The sequence below is a fragment of the Eucalyptus grandis genome, chromosome 9 (assembly GCF_016545825.1).
Source record: "Eucalyptus grandis isolate ANBG69807.140 chromosome 9, ASM1654582v1, whole genome shotgun sequence".
NCBI lineage: Eukaryota > Viridiplantae > Streptophyta > Magnoliopsida > Myrtales > Myrtaceae > Eucalyptus > Eucalyptus grandis.
Genome location: NC_052620.1, coordinates 23,538,435 through 23,559,328, shown reverse-complemented (window position 1 = coordinate 23,559,328; position 20,894 = coordinate 23,538,435). Strand labels below are relative to the sequence as shown.

At 38.4% G+C, this 20,894-nt stretch overlaps 2 protein-coding genes across 2 annotated transcripts; both read right to left on the bottom strand.

Annotated features, from left to right (window-relative positions):
• Nucleotides 1–4,921: 4,921 nt before the first annotated feature.
• LOC104418622 (salicylic acid-binding protein 2) lies at nt 4,922–7,012 on the bottom strand. Its single transcript, XM_010030008.3, has 3 exons — nt 6,591–7,012; nt 5,997–6,134; nt 4,922–5,453 (listed from the first exon to the last, which is right to left on the bottom strand). The coding sequence occupies exons 1-3, from the start codon at nt 6,951–6,953 to the stop codon at nt 5,172–5,174; spliced, it is 783 nt and encodes a 260-aa protein (XP_010028310.1). The 5' UTR covers nt 6,954–7,012; the 3' UTR covers nt 4,922–5,171.
• A 6,120-nt stretch (nt 7,013–13,132) lies between these two features.
• On the bottom strand, nt 13,133–17,533 carry LOC104418621 (salicylic acid-binding protein 2). Its single transcript, XM_010030007.3, has 3 exons — nt 17,135–17,533; nt 14,991–15,128; nt 13,133–13,671 (listed from the first exon to the last, which is right to left on the bottom strand). Exons 1-3 carry the CDS (start codon nt 17,492–17,494, stop codon nt 13,384–13,386), a joined length of 786 nt encoding a protein of 261 aa, XP_010028309.1. The 5' UTR covers nt 17,495–17,533; the 3' UTR covers nt 13,133–13,383.
• Between the last annotated feature and the right edge of the window lie 3,361 nt (nt 17,534–20,894).

Genomic DNA, 20,894 nt, shown 5'->3' with positions numbered 1-20,894 from the left:
TCTCTGTCATAATTCATAAGTGTGATAGGAATTACACGATAATGGAGAATAACACAGCTTACTAAAACATTTTTCTTGTGTTTTCCCCCCACATTTTTACAGTTTAAATTTAAACCGGTTCATGTTGTTGCTAGTGGACGGAGGTTTTCATTAGCAATCAACAATTACTAGTGTTGGAGAAAAATTCCTTGCGTGTTTTGAAGTTGACAAAATGTTTCAATCAGTATAGTTTGAAGACTTGCATACTCTTTCATCAAAGTCTGAAGATCACCGGACCGCCAAACTCAAGATTTAAAGTCTATCATCTTTGACAGTTTCTAGACCGTCGAATAAGACTTATCCAGAACTGAGTATTTCGTTAAGGATTTGATTCTATCGATTGAAGAAGATCTCTCGGCTAGATATAGCATCTTGGAATATATAATTCATTTTGATTTCAATTCGGGTAATTTAGATCCGTTGATTGACAAAGCATACTTGGAAGATTCTACTTATGGAAACCTAGATCCTGATTGTATAGACGAGCATGATTGGTGGGCTATCGTCATATTCCTTAAATAACTCGAAATCTCCCTAATTGATTATGTCCGATTGGTAGATTGGAAGAGCTCCTTTGGTAAGTGCCAACGGGTATGAAGGCATGGAGGAGTATATAAGGAAGACGTTCTAGTTATTCAAGTATGTGCGCGATAGAAGAATTCCAAAATCTGAAACTCCTACACTGTGGAATCAAGGAAGAGCTATACTGTAACAACTATTTTGATTCTTAGTAAAATCCAGCCGATGAGTTGTCAGTGCGGAAGAGTGGACGTGGGCTTGGATTAAGCCGAACCACTATAAACCTCGTGTTCTTTTTCTCTTCCCTAAGCTTTTTTACTTTGATCGTAACTCTATCTGATTATTAGAATCTAATTTCCTTTTCATAGTCTATTGCTAATCAGAGTTGGTCTAAAAACAAGATTTTATACTTTACTCTGCAAAATTTGTTTTCGCATCTATTCACCCCCTCTAGGTGCTCATACTAGCTTTCACAATTGGTATTAGAGCTTGTGTACTCGTTTAAGTTGAAGTGTTTTTACTTCAGAGTTAACGATCTATGACTAGTATGTTGGCTCCAGGTCTGGTTGAAGGGTAAAGCAACACTAGACCGCTTTATTTTGATGGAAATGAATACAGCATATGAAAAAACAAGATGAAAGCATTCCTAAGATCAAAAGATCCTTTGGAATGGGATGTGGTAGACAGAGGAATCATTACTAAAGCTGCAACAGTCTCAGAAAGATGAAAAGAAGCTATTGAGTCCAGTGAAATGACTCAAGAAGAGATATCCAAGAGACAAGCTCTTGATGCAAAAGCAATTTATTCTTTATATTGTGCATTATCTCCTACTTAATATAATAGAATATCTTTTTGTGAAACAGCTAAAGAAGTTTGGGATAGATTGCACATCACCTATGAATGGACCGATCGAGTAAAAGAAACCAGAATCAATATTCTGCTCGGTCAATATGAAGCATTCAAGATGAAATCTAGAGAATCTATCACTAGCATGTTTAGTCATTTTACAGAAATCGTGAATGGTCTTGAGTATCAAGGACAACCAATCTCTGGATCCATGAAGGTTAACAAGTTATTGTGTGGACTTTCCAAATATTGAAATCACATAAATACCTCAATAAGGGAGACACAAAGAATCATGCTACTCTCTGTTGACGAATTGGTTGGCACACTTCAGTCTTATGAAGTGGAAGTAAATCAACAAAGATGAAGATCCCAAAGGTAAAAAATCCATTGCATTAAAATCTAATGATGATTATGATGTCACAGATTCTGAAGATGATATGGACAATGAAGAGCTTGCTCTCATGATAAGAAAGTTCAGAAAACTGAATAGAAAGGGAAGAAGATTCAATCCGAAGAAACAAAGTTCTCAAAAGTTACAAAATAAATCAGCTAAGGATGATGAATCCAACAAGGATGTAATCTGCTTTGAATACAAGAAAAATGGACACATTAAACCTAACTGTCCCCTGCTAAAGAGAAAGAAAGGAAAAGCTGAGAAATATCGAAAATCTCTTAAAGTAGAAACTTGGAGTGATATCAAATGTGAATAAAGTGATGATGATTATGTCAATATTTGTCTAATGGCACAATCAGATTTAGATTCAAACTTTGAGACAGACTCAAACTCAAACAGTGAAATCGAGGTAAGTAATTTAAAAATTTCTACTAAATTCTCTAAATATATTGATGAATTGTGTCTTAGTCTCAAAACCTCTCTCAAGAGGATTTCTGAATTTAAAAGAGAAAATTTTGCACTGAAGCAATAGGAGATTGTTTTGAAAGAAAATGTTGAAATTTTAGATAAAAGTGTTATTACTTTGAAAGAAAATGCAGACAATCTTTCAAAAGAAAATGCATTTTTGAAAAATGATATCTCAAGTATTTCCAAAAGGTTTTCTATAGGATTTGAGAAATTAGAAAAGATTCTTATAGCGCAAAAACCTTACTTTAATAAATCATGTTTGGCAATGACTGCTGAAATCATTCCTCTAATTGATTTTCCTAAGGTAAAGGAAAGAATTAAACAAAGACTTACAAAAGACTCTTACAAAAATCATTTCCAAAAAGTTTTTGTAAAACCAGTAGGCCATGGTGCTCTTAAATGTTCTAAGTGTAATAGCTCAAAACATTTTGAGAAAGAATGTCCTATGATTTGGAAACCTGTTAAGAAGGTTTGGGCAAAGACTATATATCACACTAACTCCATTGGACTCAAGAAAATATGGGTATCAAAGAAAGCTTGAGTTTCTTTTTTAAATGCAGGTCACTATCAAGAAAAAAGTTAAATGGTACTTGGATAGTGGTTACTCAAGACATATAACAGGAGACTCAAGTTGTTTCATAAAACTTATACAAGTTAATGGTGGACAAGTTTCTTTTGGAGGAAATAGCAAATGCAAAATTGTGGGATGCGGAACCGTAAAGATTGGAATTATGTGAATTACACGACAAGACGACTAGTAACATACTAAATATTACAAAATTTTAAGTACCATTCACTATCATAAATTGCAGTTGGCTTATTAGTTAATTCATTGATAAATTATTATATTTGTAATAATCATTTAATAAGGATTGTTGCCTTATAAGAGAGTGAAGGTATGTTGGATTCTTTTATTCCTATTCTACTGGTGTTACGGTGTCTGTTCAAATATACTAGTCACCATAAGACTACTGATCAAATAGCCTAGCATATTATGGTATATAGTTAAACTTGCACTTAATATTTAGTTTGTCAAAGCTAGTGATCACTAAACACCAGCCTTTGGATATGGTGGGGTTTGTAGTATCACGCGTATGAATATTTTCATTTTTCACAATGAATTAGTGTGAGGAAGGGACATTTGAAATTGAGATGGCAAGGGCTTTTCAAGTATAGAATTCGATTCTCACGCTCTATAAAGAGGTTGGATAAATGTCTAAAAGTGAGTTGAGAGTTGGAGTTTGACAGATCTATAAACAAAAAAACTAGTATGGATAAGGCTTCATTTGGACCTATCAATGCTCCTCTTGCCCACTCGCCCATTTCAATTATATGGTCTGTGCGGGGCATTATCACGCGCCTTCCCATTTAGAGGACAGAATATAAAGCTTTACATAGACCATATAGGGAGATGGGTAGGAGGACCTTCTAATGGTTAGAGAATTGTGGCTTACCCATCCCTAATCATTTACTTCATGGACTTTTTTGCAAGTGTCACGTTCGTGTTTATAAATCATGTCAAATTGTGCTAGTATAAAACATTGTGATAGTTTTGATTCCATATGTCAAATAATTAGGTTTTGACAAAAACGGGTTATTTTGTTTCATTTTGTGTCAACAAATGTGGCTAAGCATGTCTCATCATATTCGCATTTATTTCTCTATAACTCGTGCTTAGCCTCGTATTGTTTGCAAGATATCGTCAAATTTTGTCAGCGCTAGCTTTTTGTCTAATACCTTACGGCACGTAATTGGAAGTTACCCAATAAGAAACGCCAGACGAGGCACCACCTTGGGGCCATCCCATTGCTGCGGCAAGAACAATGTGACCACTACCTAAATTGGGAGATATGCATCGATCCTTAAGGGCAGTCCTACCATGGGTTGTCAAGGGATCTAATGCACTTGTCACTTAAAGGCCACCGCCTGCCTTATCATCACCTGATAACCCAATAGTAGTTACCTACACATACTAACCACCATGCACTAATAAGGGGTTTCGGCAACTTAGGGCCCGGTAACATTCCCATTTATTTATTTATTTATTTATTTATTTATTTATTTATTTATTTATTTATTTTATTCTCTGAAATATAAAAAGAATAAAAATCTGTTCAATAACGTCGTTAATTTTTCTATTTCTCGAAATAGAAAAGTGATCAGGAATAAATTTGGAATAAAAATAAAAAATAGAAAAAGGTTGTTTTTTTTTTCTAGGAAACAATTTCCAAAAATAAGTCATTATTTTTTTCCTTTTCTTTTCTTTCCTCTTTTAATTGGTTGGTGGAGACTTGCTGATTGTCGTCCCCGATTGCCACGGTTGCCAGTTGTTGCCTAGCGTCGCCTGTTGGTCGGCCCCCACCCGCTGACCGTTGTCACTAGCTAGAGAAGGAGAAAGACGAGAGGGAAAAAAGAAAAAAAATCTAAAAAAGCATTAAAAATTAAAAGAAACAGAGTGCAAAATCCGAATGCCTTCATCCTCAATTTCCTGGTATAATAAGCTCCATCGAAGTTCACGGTCCCCATTTTGAGCTTCAATACTTGCCATGATGCCCAGTGGATCAATTACTTTCAAAATAACTTCTCCATCCACAAAATTAATTCAATGATCCTCTTACATTTTTTGTTGTCATGCATGCGAAGCTTAACCCAATATCCATGAATTAGAGAGTTACTCAAATTAGAAGTAACCAATAGAATCATCTTGACAAGTGATCTTAATATCACAAAACATAATCATATACTAGACATGAAGTCTAGAAGAATTATCCCAGATTTATCTAAAGCTATTAATTAAAGGCCAAATAGCATATTCAACCAACATTTGCTTGCATAAAGCTTGCAGAGGCGTCACCGTTTTAGGACTAACAATGCAAATCATCAGATAAGGAAAAGAAACAGCACTTCAGGTATATTTGGCCGCCACTTCGAGGAGGCAATCGCACAGCTTCTGGGGCTCGGAGAACATGGGCATGTGACCTGCACCGTCGATCTCCATCACGTGCTGGGCCCCGCCGTTCTTCATCATCCGCCGTTGGAACTCCTCCGGGATCACGAGGTCCTGCTTGCACACGACGTACACCCGCACGATCGAGCCGTACCCTTCGCCGGTGAACTTGTCCGCCGTAGCCAGGTCTTCTATGAAGAGCGACCCCGGCCTCATCATGATCTTAGCAAGCTCTAGATCCTACTCATGATAACAAATCACATTTTGAAAATTAAAATGAATCAATACAGTTGAAAGATCAATGGCACTACATCAACATGCTACATAACTATCAACTATGCATGTTTATTATGATGGTAATTTGTATTTACTTCTATTCTATAGATCAGTCAAGTGGAAAGGACATAGGATCAGAATTTAGTCAATAGCAGATACACAATTTATACCCTTAACAAGTAAATTTATCATTAGAGACAGTTTCTACATTTGTCATGGATGCTCTATTAACCATCAAGCAGCCCAACTATCTGAAAGACTAATTTCATGTCATGTAGGAAAATAAATTTGCTAAATTTGAGAAAGAAACAATAATTAGTAGATTTTTTTTTTTTAGAAGGCCACATGAATTGAAAAAGAATTGGAAAAATACTCCAACTGGCCACGTCAGACAAATATTCATCACCCGATCATTATAGCATACATAGGATTCTAGAAGAAAAAGTACGAATCACATGAAATGATTATTTTTAAATTAGGAAAAAGAAAAGTAAGCAGTAAGCACACCTCCTTGGGAGATAACGGGTAGACCCGAGCCGCCAGGAATTCGGGCCCTAATAAGAAGGAAGTCAACAGCTTTTCTGTCTTTCCAAAGGTTTTGAATTGAGTGTCCAGCCACTCTTGCTCTGGAATGCTCGAACGAAACTGAAAATTGTGACAACGAACAAAAATAATTCCGAATTTGGTTTCTCAAAACTCACAAATCCATTAAATTATCTAGAGATGATACAAGATATTCTCCTTAAATTTCCTATTATTAGGTCCTAAGTTAAATGTTAGAGTAATTTTTAATTTAGTTTGGTGGTCGGACATATATATGGAATTTGCAAAAGAAAACCAAAAATTATAAAGAAAAAGATGCTGCGGTTGTCTAGAAATTAAGAGTATTCTTTCCTCTATGTAATAGAATAGAAATTCCTCATGCCTTTGGTTTTTGAAATGCATTCTAATGACATGGACAATTACTGACAAAATAATTTTTCTGACAATCAATTCCAATTTTAAAAAGTTCCATTGAATATTGTAAGTGCGAATATATGGAAGCTTGTTATGGCGAAAAAAAGCTTTAATTAAAATGAACCAGAAACTTGATTAAGTCACCTGTTCTAACACAAGAGACGGCTGGTGCGTGGTGTCCGGCATTAGTGCTGTCAGGAAAACAGCGGCTGAGATCTTCTCGGGGAACTTGTCGGCGATGAGAGCCAAGCTCATGCCGCCCAAGCTGTGTCCCACAAGGATCACCTTCTCGGATGGCTCGAGCGAGGCCATGAACTCCAAGAGCGGCTCGTTGTACTCACGGAATGAGTGGACATCGTAGATGGACTTCGTGCTGGTGCCTGCACCGGCGAGGTTCAGCGGTGTGACGCGGTGGCCGGCCGACTCTAGCCGGTGCTTGACATGGAACCAGCACCACGCACCGTGGCATACGCCGTGCACGAGAACGAAGTGGTGTTGCTGCTTCATGCTTTTAGGATCCACGAAAAATTCTTGGTTTGAAGTTGATTAGTTCGATGTGATGAGGTGACACTGCAAATATTTATAGTCTAATTGGAAGTTTAGATTTAGATGGAGGAGGAAAATTCTTTGACGTTGATGTTATCTGTGCAATTATTTTGACAAAAATATCATGTCAGGATCATTGAATCCTTTTTTGTTAAAAATAATTGAAAAATATCTAACAGATTCTCCGAATCTTTTTTATTTTCCACACTATTGATATTATATATATCTCCTTTAATTGTATGCAGTAAGTGTTCAATTTGATTCTTATTACGTGTGAGAAAAAGTGGCTCTTGGAACACTTGTGACTAAGTGTATTCCGTTTGTGCATCAAATTATTGATCTCTTCACAAATCCGTTGTCTAAAAATGCATTTGGAAACTTATGTCGCAAATTGGGAATTCGGGATTCCCCTATTCCCAATTTGAGAGGGAATGAAGGCACTGGTTTATCAATCAAGGAAGAAAAATCTGAAAATATCAATTAAAATCTAATAAAAAATCACAAGCCGATTCTTGGAGATGCTACAATAAAAGAATTGACAAATCTTGTAATATAATGATATCTTTATTTATTATTTTCCATTTTTATATTGTTTCCTTACGAAATGTAACATCTGTAATATCTATATATAATGGAAATTATCTCAACAACTGTACGTTAAGATTAAGAATTAAATACTTTTGTTCTTTTAATCTTTGCCACCTATCTTGCTCTCAATCTCGTGTTTCATGCTTGTACCAAACATATTGAGATGGATTTTCACTTTGTTTGAAAGCAGGTTGCTTCTAGTGATTTATGTGTTAGCTAAGATCGGCTGGTCAACATCCTCGCCAAGGGACTACCTAGTCTGTGACATGCGCTTTTGAGATCCAATCTCTCAATTGTGACACCTACTTTGGATTCGGGGGGAGTATTAATACGTAATATATATTATAAGATATTTTATGTAATCATGTTTCTATCTGTAGAGTATATGTTGACACCTAAATTTTGGTAACCATTTTAATTATTAGTTGCATTAAAAAATTAGGGGTAAATTTTATTCCTGAAAAAATAGTTAATTGCATAGCATATAGTTTTAGGTGCATTTATTTTTTATTTGCATTGGGCTAGTGACGGATGGATTCGAATTGATGGTTCGGAAACTTTAAGTCGATGAGTAAGCCTAAGCCCACGAAGAAAGCAAATCGGTCCAAGCCCGTATCCCCGGAGATATTTTAAGGATTTATCTTTGTGAGATTTCAATTCAAAAGCAAATATTACGTTTGGAAAAAAAACAAATATTGCCTTTCGAAAAGAAATCATCGTGGATATGGATTTGGAAAATTTAAAAACCCTAATCCGTGCCCTATAAATAAGAAAACATACGTAGGGTTTAGGAGGCCAGAGAATTGAGAACACACGGCCGCAAAAAAAGAGAGAACTCACGGAGAGAGAGGCAATACCGAGGGGAAGACTCCTTTTTCACGAAGGTGGCGATAGAGTGAAGTCAAAATACCGTTCCAGCCGTCTTTTTGGCGTTGTGCAGCCTCAGTTCTTCATCCGCAACGCCTTCTTAATGAGTGCTACCCTATTGAGCTGTTGCCGACACCATGGTTTGACGTGCCTGAGTTGTGTCGAGTTCCCCGATGTGCTGCCCTCATCACGTTTAAAGCTCTTGGTTTGTGGAATCTCCAGTGAATTGCTCCAACAGATTTTAATCCCAACCCTGAGCTCACCACCAGGAGTTGTTTCATCACGCTGAGAAGCATCACCGCAAAAAAGCCTCGTTGCGATCCGTCACCGACTTTTGCCCCGTGATCTCTCCGGGCTGAGCACCAGCGAAGACCTGCCGTCCAGAAGAGCCGGACCACCAGTGGCTACCCTCATCGATGACCCCGGCCTCGACAACTCGCTACTCGGATTGTGCCGTTGAATTTCTTTGTTTTGCAAGCTGACTTGTGCGCCGATGACCAGGTGGCCATGTCCCTATGATTCTCGAGTATATCGTCCGTGAAGAAATTCACTCGTGTTCACACTTCGGCGTCCATCAAGTCACGACGCTACCGGTTGAAATCAAAGAAGAAAAATACGAGAATTCTCAATGGAATATTTGAATTCACGGCCACTCATGAAGTTCCCGAAAAGTTATAGCCAAAGGGCAAACACGTGGGAAAGAATTGGCCTCTGTGTAGCCTGAGGCGGTGGAAATTTGGTTTTCGGTGGGAGAAGGGGGTTAGCTAAAAAAATAGAATTATAGGGGTGCATGGCAGCAGGGGAAACGCCGAGGGTTTGGGGTTTAATTCTTTAATCTTTTATATTGCGTTGGTCCTCGCCGCACACTTGTTTTGATTTTTGCAGTCAACCGAGCACCACACCGTGAATTACCAGCTCGAGCATCCCAAGCTGAGATGCCTTGCCGGCTTGCTCTGAAGCATAGTTGGTCATCACGAACCGGCCGCCGTTCGAAGACCAAATTTGGAAGCAATATTTGGGATAGGTAAAAATTGTCTATTCTAATTTCCGAAAATTTTGTTTCCTTATTTGATATATTCATTGGTGCACATGATGGAAATTCCCGATATGCCATGATGATATTCGCAACTCGAGTAGCCTCCTAAATTAGGAAATCTTCCTAATTTCGCAACGTGCACATGATTGACAGTCCGATTTCATGCTCGAAATACGACTCGCAATCGCACGGAAAAATCGCCAATCCGATCTCACGCTCGAGATTGGATTCGCGGTTTTATTTAAGATTGACCAATCCGATCCCATGCGCGGGATATGATTTGTCAATTTGTGGATATCGATCCTATCTTGCCTGATTTGCTATTGTGTCGTTTGAATCAATTTCGTTTTCATAAGAAAGAAAATAAAAAAAGTTTGAATTAGGATTAGGTTCATTTTAGAATATTCCTCGTCTTAGGGTTATCTAGCATATCTAGAATAGGAATTTTATTTCGAATTTTTTTAATAAAAAAAAAAGTCAATTTAGGATGCTAGTTTCTTTAAACTCAGGTTGCAATTTTAATTTCGAAATTTTTCATAAAAAAACAAAAATCATCATGCACTTGTCATGTAGAATTAGGGCATATTTTGTACGTCATTGCATATTAGGGTTAAATTGCACTTAGTTTAATTTTAGATAATATTTTTCTTAATTTATTATGAGTTTAGGCATTTTCTTAAATAGATTGCATTTTAGGATTATTTGGGTTAAGATAATATTCTAGTTTAAGTTAGGATTTGGCTCAACCTAATTCCTAATATAAATTGAATAGGATCTTAATTTAGCTAGGTAATTTTCACATTTTACCTAATTTCGAATTTCATAAAAAAAAAATACAAAAATGTCTTAGAACAAATTAGTTTTATTCTCTAGGATAGATTGCATTCTTTTAAGAAAAGAAAAAATGCCATATGCATGTCATTAGGGTTAGATTCATTGAGATGCATGTCATTTAGTATTTTTGCTAGGCCCATTTAATTAGAAATTACATGTCATTAGAATTAGGTCATTTAGTTAATATTGCATGATTTTCATTAATTAAGTGAAAACAAAAAAGAAAAAAAAGAAATTGCATGTTAATTAGAAATCATATCTAAGGTTGTTGATGTGAATTTTAATCTAACAACGCAGATGCTTTCGTTGCTATGAGGTAAGTCCCTGCATTTTTTTTTATTTGCTTTCTTGGATGTTAAATTGGTGATTTGCACACCTGCATGATCGCCTCACATGTTAAGGAATTAAAATCAATTCAAATTGCTTGTCAAACATTTTTCAAAATAAAATAAAAATGTACCGAAAGGGCGTTAGAGAAATCTAGCGTAATCAAGTCCCCGAACTCATAAATCTCTGGTTCGTAGGAGTAAAGTGAATCTCTCATTACTTTACTTGGGTTTCTAATCGACCCACCAAAAATAGATTAGTGGCGACTCCTAATAAAAAAATTTGCATGTTAAGAACTTGAACCTAAGTCGTGAATTGGTATGGGCTTGGGAGAGCCCGAGTTAAGTCTAGGCTTAACAATCCATTAGCCAAACCCTAGGTGGTTCACACCCGAAAAAAATTGGGTCGCGACAGTATAATTATTCATTCTTACAAATACATATCGTCCAACCACAATTGTAGTTAAGCTAGCATAAACACTCCGTCCTTGCTCTTCTCTTTGCCTCTTTCACTATTCTTTTTGTTACTCGAAGCTTCAACATTAATAAGGTCCTCTAAGACAAGATCAAGGAGATTAGTAGGTGGTTGCTGAAAAAACAAAATGTCTTGATTCGAAGGCTTCCCGAATTTGCCTAGCCATCTGCGAGTCCGTTTGATTAAGTATGTTTGACGATGGAGTAGCTCATACCCGTGAAGCACTGACCTTGTTGTGTGACAGCATTTGAATAGTTGTTGCCGTTGACGCTATCGACAATCGATGGCATTCGAAATTCCTTAGCTCCATGCTAGTGGTATCCCCTCCTTAAGTGCCTCATACTCAGCTGAAACGCTGGAAGCACAGCCATAGGAAGTCTCTGATGGCCCCTCCAGCCCCTACGTTGCCCCTACTGGCCCCAATAGAGCCATCAATATTGAGTTTCACCCAATGGAGAAAGGGTCTCACCCATTTGACAGAAATAGTGGAAGTATTGCAAATCAAGGGCGTGCAGGTTTTCGGTTAGAATCCCTTTGACATGCGAGCTCATAGGCTGAAAGCAAGATTAAAGGAACCATCGGAAGAGTAATTCCAAACCGTATGGTCATCGCGTCCAGAGGAAAGATAAATCTGGATGACTGCAACAAGGTTCCGTGTTTCTTCAGAAGCTTCAAAGTTGAGCAAGTCTCTGTTCCAAAGAAACCGATGCCTGTTCTTCATTTTCCCGCAATGATCCCTGTACAAGTTGCCCAAGCGTTCGTCTCCCTATCCACTTATCGGTCCATGAAGTACTCCTCCCGGAATGTATACCCTATCTTGAGCCTTTTTGTGTTACTTCAGACCCAACATGAGACATAGTTCCAAGATAATGTCAGTCTTGCTCTAGATCGTATGAGACCAAGACCCACATCCTTATTGTTTCCATGGTCCGCAACCAAAATTCCAGCTGATCCTATCTAGTTCACTGTGCACCTGAAGAGGGAGACGTGGTCCTGGATATATACAATAGCTAGGCCAGGCCTAGATACTGGTTCAAAATGGACTGCGCGCCCCAATCCTGGATAGAAGTTTAAATTTCCAACTTGCATCTCCTTGCTTTCGGGAGTGGCAATCCCAAATATATACCAAGTCCTGGAGTGCAGGATCCACATTTGTTGTGAATATAATGTTAAATTTAGAAGAACATTACCAGAGCAATCAAAAGAATGGGACAGCACTCGTGCCATTGGCTCTGCTATTTTCCAAATAAGCCCGAATACAAGGAATGAGGTCATCCATGAATAAAAGATGCGAGAAGGCGACACTTCCTGGCCCAATTAAAATTCCACTTTCCGTCTCTGCATTCATCTTCAATGCTGAAACTAAGGTACTCGTGACAGAGAAGACATTTGTCCAATGAAAGCGGGTCGCATTGACGGATGCCATGCGAAGGGCGGAACTCCACGAGTTTCCCTGCATTGACCAAAACAGAGGGGCGACTCCGAGCATGGGCTTGGCGGGTGTGTTGCTATAGCTTGGACGAAACAGGGGAAGGAGGGTCCTGAACTCTTCTCCAATGGCAAGATTCTCTGTTTATGCCAGGACGACGGGCTGTTTTGGATTCTTTACGTGGAAGTTTGCAAGCTTTGAAGACATGTTGGATCAGATTCTGATTCTCTGAAACCGTGAACTTATACCTTGAGATATTTTATTTGGGAATTATGAACATGAACATCATTTATAATTGTCGTCAATTAAATGTAAATATAATTGTCGTTCAACTTTTGACTAAGAGACCATATGACACTTGTTACATGGAAGCTGAATTTGTAATAGGCACAACATGTCTTGGGTGTCTCTTTGTTTGAACTTTAACTATTTCAAAAAACTTAATTTTTTTTGTTACGTCGTCAAAATGTAAAATAGTGTAAATAGTACACTTCGACCTTGTATTAATGATAGATTTTGGCAATTCACTTTTTTGACTTGAGCAGAAATTCAAGAAAGGAAATAGGTATTGATGATTCCAAGACACGATGCCCTTTTCATGATCTAAACCACAGGGATTTAAAACTGGTGTTTATTGAGGAAATTAAATAACTCGTCGGGATTTACACACGAGCAACAACACAATAGCTCTCCAACGCCTTTCTAGCTACATAGTAGATGCTCGAAATCGACCAGACAACAGGAAGACAAACACAAACCAAATACGACAATCCGAAGAAAACCAAACCATAAACGGCCGAACAGAGCCAAAGCCGCCTACTACGCCGTAGCGAATGTTAGGCAGGTGCGTATGTGGCCCCGATCTCCAGCAGACAATCGCAAAGCTCCTGCGGCTTCGAGAGCATGGCCATGTGATCGGCGCCGTCCAACTCCAGGACGTGGTGGGCCCCGCCGTTCGTGATCATCCACTGTTGGAACTCCAGGGGTATCCCCAGGTCCTGTCTGCACACGACGTAGACCCGCATCGTCGACCCGTAGCCTTCTCGGGTGAAGTTGCTTGCCGTGCTCAGGTCTTCTATGAACAATGACCCCGGCCGCGTCAAGATCTTGCCGAGCTCCAGATCCTGCAGCGGTTGGCATTTCCATGAAACGTCATGGGTTAATGGACTTTTGAGCCGACATGATGTCGCTTTGGATTTCAAGTGCTAAGCATGTGCTAGACTTGATCAAAGGCGTGATAGCCTGCTTGGCTGGTCAAGCCTTGCTCGAGCTAACAAGATCCAAATCACAAACTAAAACTGATCAAGCAATTTCATTTTCTAAGCTCTGACCCAATCACATAGGCATAATCGGGCCGAACATTGCCCATTTAGGGTCTACCCACATCCTATTGACTATATTTTTAGGTTACGCTTGTCATAGATAAGACGTGTCCGGGACTATTAACATTGTCCCAAGCCCATCCATTAACTTTATGTTATTTCCCAAACTTGTTCCGAACTTATTACCAATTTTGACATAATATATAAAGCTCACCCCACAAAAGTAGCCAGGTTCCCCTAAGGTACCGGCAACCGTCACAATATTTTGTATTAAACAATAGTATCATGTTAAATTTATAATAAAGAACCTATTATTTGCAAACACAACTATATATTCGAAACTTATGCATTATAAATCTCCTATTCGATTTACGCAGTGCACGTAAAGATTGAAAGAATGTAAAATTGACAATCTTAAGAATTTAAGGTCTAATAATAATTAGACATGTGAAATGCTGGCTGTCGTTGAAAATCTTGTATTATACTCAATTCAAATTTTAGCATTCACAAATTTTTATAATTAAGTACCATTGAGAGTTTTAAGAAACTTATATCAATTTAAAATATCACCGTTACATTTTTTCTAGAGTTAATACTTATGTATATTTATTTAATCACTTAAGAAATAAAGGAAATAAATGGCGTTTTAATTGTTATATATGTTGAGTTCAGGTTTGTATTTCCCAATTATAAAATACCAAACCCATCACAGGCCCTATGGGATTTTTTAACAATCGACTTATAAATCCGTCCAGCTTCACCAAATCTGCCATCCTCTTACTTCTCATGACGGTGGGAGGAGAGGGCGAGTACCCTATACGCACATCCGGCTTTCTAGTTTGCAATCTCAAATGGATAAAAAGCCACAAAACAGCGACGTCAAACCAAAATAATTCTAAACCACGACGACGTATGATATGCCGGTTAAAGTAATACTAGGGTCATCTCTTGATTTACCTTTAAAAAAAAGGACATGAAAAAGCAGACTTTGCAATAGAACCGTATGCTTTTCAATGTAATATAACGACGTGCTTTCAGTGTAAATTGAGTTGAGTCATATCATATAAAGCCAAATGAGATTCGTTTCGTGGTTATGCCAATGGACGGAAGTGAATACGTACCTCGACAGGGGACAACTGGTAGAGCTTGGATGACAAGAAGTCGGGGCCGAAGAACATGGATGTTAAGGGTTTGTCACGCTGTCCGATGGGCGCGAATTGGGTGTCTAGCCATGCTCCCTCCGGAGCCCTTGCACAATACTGGCATTACAAACAAGGACGAAGGCATTAAAAATGAGCTTATGCATATAGGGTCTGTCCATGATCCACCGCTGTACCTTACGACAAGTAAGTTCCAAATCTAGATTATGCAAGGAGAATCTTAGTCATCAAAGATATAGAAAGTCGGGAAAAAAATAATAAAAACATTTCAATAGGTTACAGTAAATTAGGATTTTTTTTTTAATATGACAGTATGAAGGATAGTTGTACTATAAATCAAAATCCTCATACTATTTGTAAAGGGGTACGAACTTACATTGTACCCTCATATGTGAAACTTCCGTTGATACTGTACAACGTTCTCTTATATTGTATGTCAAAATTTTCATCTGTCATCTTTTAATATCATTGGTCTTTCTTAATATTACTAGATCTTTTACCAAATCATTGGATGTGTGAAAGTACTTCAAACTAAAACCATGATACATTAATGTTTCGTTCGTTTTGTGCAAAATGTGGCATTTTTAGAAAATGTTTTCCCGAAAGTAATTTTCTAGAATAATAACAATATTTTATGGTGTTTGACTGAAATTTGAAAATGAACTAAATATTTTCTACCATTCACTATTTAAAATTTGGTTCGATTTTCTCTCGTGCACTCCCTTTAATAATTATTTTTCTTTTCCTCATTCTTCTTCTTTTGTCGGTTGCTATAGCCAACAATAGCTAGCAACCGACCAAAGGCAATCTCGAGATCACTAGCCTCGCAAAGGCTTGCTGATCTGGCGAGGCCCGAGGCTAGCAAGTATGAGCCTCCTTGAACCTCGCGAGATCAACAAGCCAGAGGCTCGTGCTCGCCGATTTGGCGAGTGGCCAACTCAAGCTCATCAATCTCGAGAGTGATGAACTTGAGCTGCTGATAGCGAATGGCCACTGGTCAAGAAAAAAGGGAAAAAAAAAAGAATTCAAAATTCAAAAGTTTTTAAAAAAGAAAGAAGTGGGGGTCAGTGGGAGAGTGAGATAAGAGAGTGAATGAGACAAATCATGCTTTAGGCCAACCATCCTATGCACTTTTTTGCAATTATACAATATTTTACCAACGCATACACACTCAAAAGTACCTAAGGCCAAAACCTCGTGCATTATATTCTAGTATTACAGATTTCTTGCCCGAATGTACCACATTTTATTGTACTTAAAAGGCCAATGATTGTATCTGACATTTTACCAAGGTATACGGCTTTTGATTGTACTTAGGGAATTTTCTTCGGTAAGACCATATGACATTTTGTCGTATTGCAAGCCAAAGTCATAACATGCCTTTTGTTTTTTAAACGACGTTGTTAGGAAGATGATGAACATTTTATTGTATAGCCAAAAATTGTAAATTTTTGCAATACTTGCAACACAATTTGTCATAGTCAAGTTTAAAAAATTATATATGAGCAATAAAAGCCATACAGAGTTTTGTGATACTTTGACTAAATGCAATTATTTTCATGCACAATTGTACGACAATATATCATATTTGAGGCAAAAGTTCATCATATGTCAATTTTGCTACTATATAACTGCAAATTGCGTGGCCATACATAAGGACAAATGTGTTGCACAAATTACTTTATTTGTCTAAACTAATATGAAAAATGCTGGACGAAAAAAGCACGGTTGAAGTCCTAAACCTTTTTTTTTTTTGGTCTAAATAATATCGTCCTAAACTTTCTGTACATCGCCAAAGCATTTTCTACACCAGCCCTCACATATTCCTCTCCCTTTGCCTCCTAAACAAACTACAGCAGGACGATGGTGCAAGTCAAATCAATAATGTGCAAGAGGGCCGAAGGCGACTGGCCTCCCCCAAATCGGACAAAAGATATATGGCTCGGTCAAGCGAATTGACAGATTTGGTGACATGTATGAGTGGATTAATGACTCCCAAAATTAATATTATAAAATCTCCAGAATAGACAAAAGAAAGGCCCCACTTCAACGAAAAGCAAGGTAGTCGACTTCGTTTTGAGGTTAACGTGCTCAACGGAGATTACCTCTTCCATCACGTACGACGGTCGATGCGCGGTGTCTGGCATGAAAGCCGCCAAGAATACAGTGACCGATATCTTCTTCGGGAACCTGTCGGCGGCGAGGGCCAAGTTCAAGCCGCCCAAGCTGTGGCCGACGAGGATCACCCTCTCTTGCGCCCCAAGCGAGGCCAGGAGCTCCAGCAGCGGCTCGGTGTACTCGCAGAACGTCTGGACGTTGTGTATGGACTTCGTGTTGGTGCCAGAGGCTGCGAGGTCTAGGGCTGTGACGCGGTGGCCGGCCGACTCAAGCCGGTGCTTGAGCTTGTACCAGCTCCACGCGCCGTGGCACGCGCCGTGCACGAGTACGAAGTGGTGGTGTTTCATGCTTTTTGGCTCCCCCTGGCTTTGTTACTAAGTCATGTAGATTGTACTTATAAGCACACTTGCGTTAAGATTTGGTCTGGCGATCATGTTTAGGAGATGAAGGAGGAATTGACATTGGGGCCCCCATAATGATTTTTTTTATAGAAATTAAAGTAATTGCAGAATCTTCCTGTGTGTATCATATGTTGGAAGATTTTTCCTAGGTGCCCTTTTTGTCGCTCTTGTAATATCTTATCTAGGCCCCGGTTGCAATCGAATCATTTTTAGTATTCTAAGAAACATCTATATACGGGGTGAAAGTGTACAAGGTATTACCAGAAAAAAAGAGAAAAAAATAACAGCAACTTGAAAGATACTCTTAACGTTTACTTTGCACCTGATAAATGTTGTGTTCAATTTATGGTGTCGGGCCATGCTCGCCATTTAGCTGGCACATTTAGCTGGCACGTGTGTATCAAGACATTTCAACTTTTCCTTTGAAGCAAATATAGTAAAGCTTGCTTTTGGGACCACAGATCTTATATTATGCCGGATTGACTCATTTTGGTAAATCAGAATATAAAAATCCTAAAATCAATTGTCGAAAATGGCCCTAACCACAAAAACTAAATCCGCTAAAAGAATAAGGAAAAAAATTATTGAAAATCTCCAAATATAATCACTATGACACTAAATTTTTTTGGGACATCAAAAATAATAAACTGATACCTATGTAACATATTTACTCTACATCAAAAACCTCAAATTACGCCAACTATGACGCAAATTTTTTTTTCTGTGATATAAGTGTCGCAACCTAAATTTCGGGTACATCACCTAAAATTAAATTAATAGACTATTAAGTCTAACTTAGCTCGGGTTCTCCCAAGCCCATACCAATTCATGACTTTCGTTTAATTTTTTTTGCATTTTATCTAAGAGTCGCTATTAATCAGTTTATGGTAGATTGATTAGACACCTAAATAAAATAATTTGAGAATTATTTTACTCATACGAACTAGAGATTATGAGTTTGGGGACTTAATTACATTAGATTTTTCTAACATCATTTCAATACATTTCTATATTTTGACAAATAGCTTGAATTAATTTTAATTCATTTTTCTAACATGTAAGGTTATCATGCGGATGCGCAAACTACCAATTTAACACACAGATAAAGCAATGAATAAATTGTAGGACTTACTCATAGCAACGAAAGCATCCGTAATGTTAGATCAGAATTCATATCAACAGTTCTAGATATAATTTCTAATTAACACGCAATTTTTTTTCATTTATTTAATAAGAATCATGCAATGCATGATACTAATCTAATATGCAATAATATGATATAGCAATATAACCTACCTATATGACATAAATAAAATGCAGTCTATAATAAAGAGCTAAATTGATTTATTCTAAGACAATTTTTTTTTTTTTTTTGTATTTTCCATGAAATTCTAAATCAAAGAACTGCAATCTAAATGTACAATCTAAATTAACCAAATGACCTAATTTTAATGATAGACAATTTCTAATTAAATTAACCTAGAAACACTTACTAAATTACGTTCATTTCATGAACCTAATCCTATATGACATGCACATAGTATTTTTTTGTGTTTTCTTAATAAGTATGCCATCTATCCTAGAAAATAGAATTGATTTATTCTAAGATGATTTTTTTTTTTTTGGGTATTTTTCATGAAATTCGAAATTAGAAAATTGCAAAAAGAAATGTCTAGTCATCCAATTTATATTAGGAATTAGGTTAAGCCAAACCCTAATTTAAACAAGAATGTTATCATAATTTAGAAATTCCTAATGCAATCTACCCAAAAATATCAAAACTTATAATAAACTAGAAAATATTATCTAGAATTAAATTACATGCAATTTTATCTTAACATGCAATGATGTGCAAATAATGCCATAATTCTATTTTTTTTTATAAAATTCGAAATTAAAATTGTCAAACAATTAAACATGCAAATTAAATTAATGAAATGAAAATCTAATATCCTAAATTTATGTTTTTGGTATTTTTATTTCAAAAATTCAGAATGAATCAAATGCTTAGTTTAAATATGCAAATTACCTTAAAGCATTCGATATTCTAACGTGAACCTAATCTAACTCAAACATATTTTAGAATAAATAAAGCAATCAAGACGAGCCAAGCACCAAGCCATTTATCAAGGATATTATATATCATTCAGATTAATGAATAATGTCTAAATCAAATTTGATTTTTTTACTAAAAAATCGATAAATTGATCGATCAAAATATCAATTATATTCCCGCTTGATTAATTATTCAATCTAAAGAGTTAGCGGCACAACTGGCTTGGACTCTCTCCTCTTCATGAATGAGAGAAGTTCGAATTCCAGAAGTGTCGTACTTGGAGTACTGGTGGGTCCTGCAGTTGCTGTTGCTCCTACAGGGTTTGTTCACTATCTGTTGGCTTACAGTTCCTTAGGTTACCAAAAAAAAAAAAATCACATAAAGAAAATAAGATATAAAAAATAAAAATAAGATCAAATAAATCTGCCTAATAAAATAAAGTAAAATCTACCTAATTTGATTTTTTCTGTATTTTCCGAAAAAAAGCTTGGCAACCGGCGAGGGGCTCCGGCGAGGGCACAGCAGGCGCGCAATGAGGAGGCTCGGAGCGGAGGTGGCCGGCAGCAGGAGCGTCGCTCAGGCGTGCGGTGCGGTGGCTGGCGAGGAAGGCTCGAGCAGCAGGTGGGGTCCTGGGCCGAGGTCGGAGTCGCAGCACGGGCGGAGCAACAGCGGAGCTCGGGCGGAGGTTCGGCGACTAGCGGCGAGCTGCTGCGGCGCAGAAGCAGGAGCGGCGGTTGCTGTCGCGGCTGCAACAGGGGCGACGAGTGGTGGTGCTGGTGCAGTGGCCGGCGCGGGGGCAGAGCGGCGAAGGCACCGGGCGTTGAGATGAGGCGAGCGGCGCGAAGGCGCTACTGGTACTCGGGCGGAACAGAGGCGGTAACGATTCGGATCTGCGGGGACGCTGGTGGCAGGCGACCGCTGAGGCAGCGGCGGCTTCGCGGGGGCGACGGAGCTGGGCTGCAGATCGCGAGCGGAGCGGCTGCTTCGCGGCTGCCGGCGTTGGGTGGCGCTAGCACGGTGGCGGCTCAGGCAGCAGGCGTCTCGGTGGTGGCTAGTGGAGCCGCGGGAACAGGTGGATCGCGGCGGTGGCTGGCGGAGTCGTGAGCAGCTGATGGGTCGCGGGTCGGCTGGCGAAGCGGCAGCAACGGAAGCGCGGTGACCGGCTCGAGGCGGTGCGGGCGCGGTAGCCGGTATAGGCGCGGTGGGCAGGAACGTCGCCGGCGAGGCTCACGAAGAAGATGAACAGGTCTTCATCTTTTTTTTTTTTTTTCTTTCTTTTCCCGCTGCTGC

Bases quoted from the DNA above. Each gene is read 5' to 3' on its own strand.
- LOC104418622 (XM_010030008.3), bottom strand. From the start codon at position 6,953: ATGAAGCAGCAACACCACTTCGTTCTCGTGCACGGCGTATGCCACGGT. The intron at 6,135-6,590 runs GTGACTTAATCA...CACAATTTTCAG, and splicing joins CGTCTCTTGTGTTAGAACAG to TTTCGTTCGAGCATTCCAGA. The intron at 5,454-5,996 runs GTGTGCTTACTG...TATCATGAGTAG, and splicing joins ACCCGTTATCTCCCAAGGAG to GATCTAGAGCTTGCTAAGAT.
- LOC104418621 (XM_010030007.3), bottom strand. From the start codon at position 17,494: ATGAAACACCACCACTTCGTACTCGTGCACGGCGCGTGCCACGGCGCG. The intron at 15,129-17,134 runs GTAATCTCCGTT...TTGTAATGCCAG, and splicing joins CGTCGTACGTGATGGAAGAG to TATTGTGCAAGGGCTCCGGA. The intron at 13,672-14,990 runs GTACGTATTCAC...CAACCGCTGCAG, and splicing joins ACCAGTTGTCCCCTGTCGAG to GATCTGGAGCTCGGCAAGAT.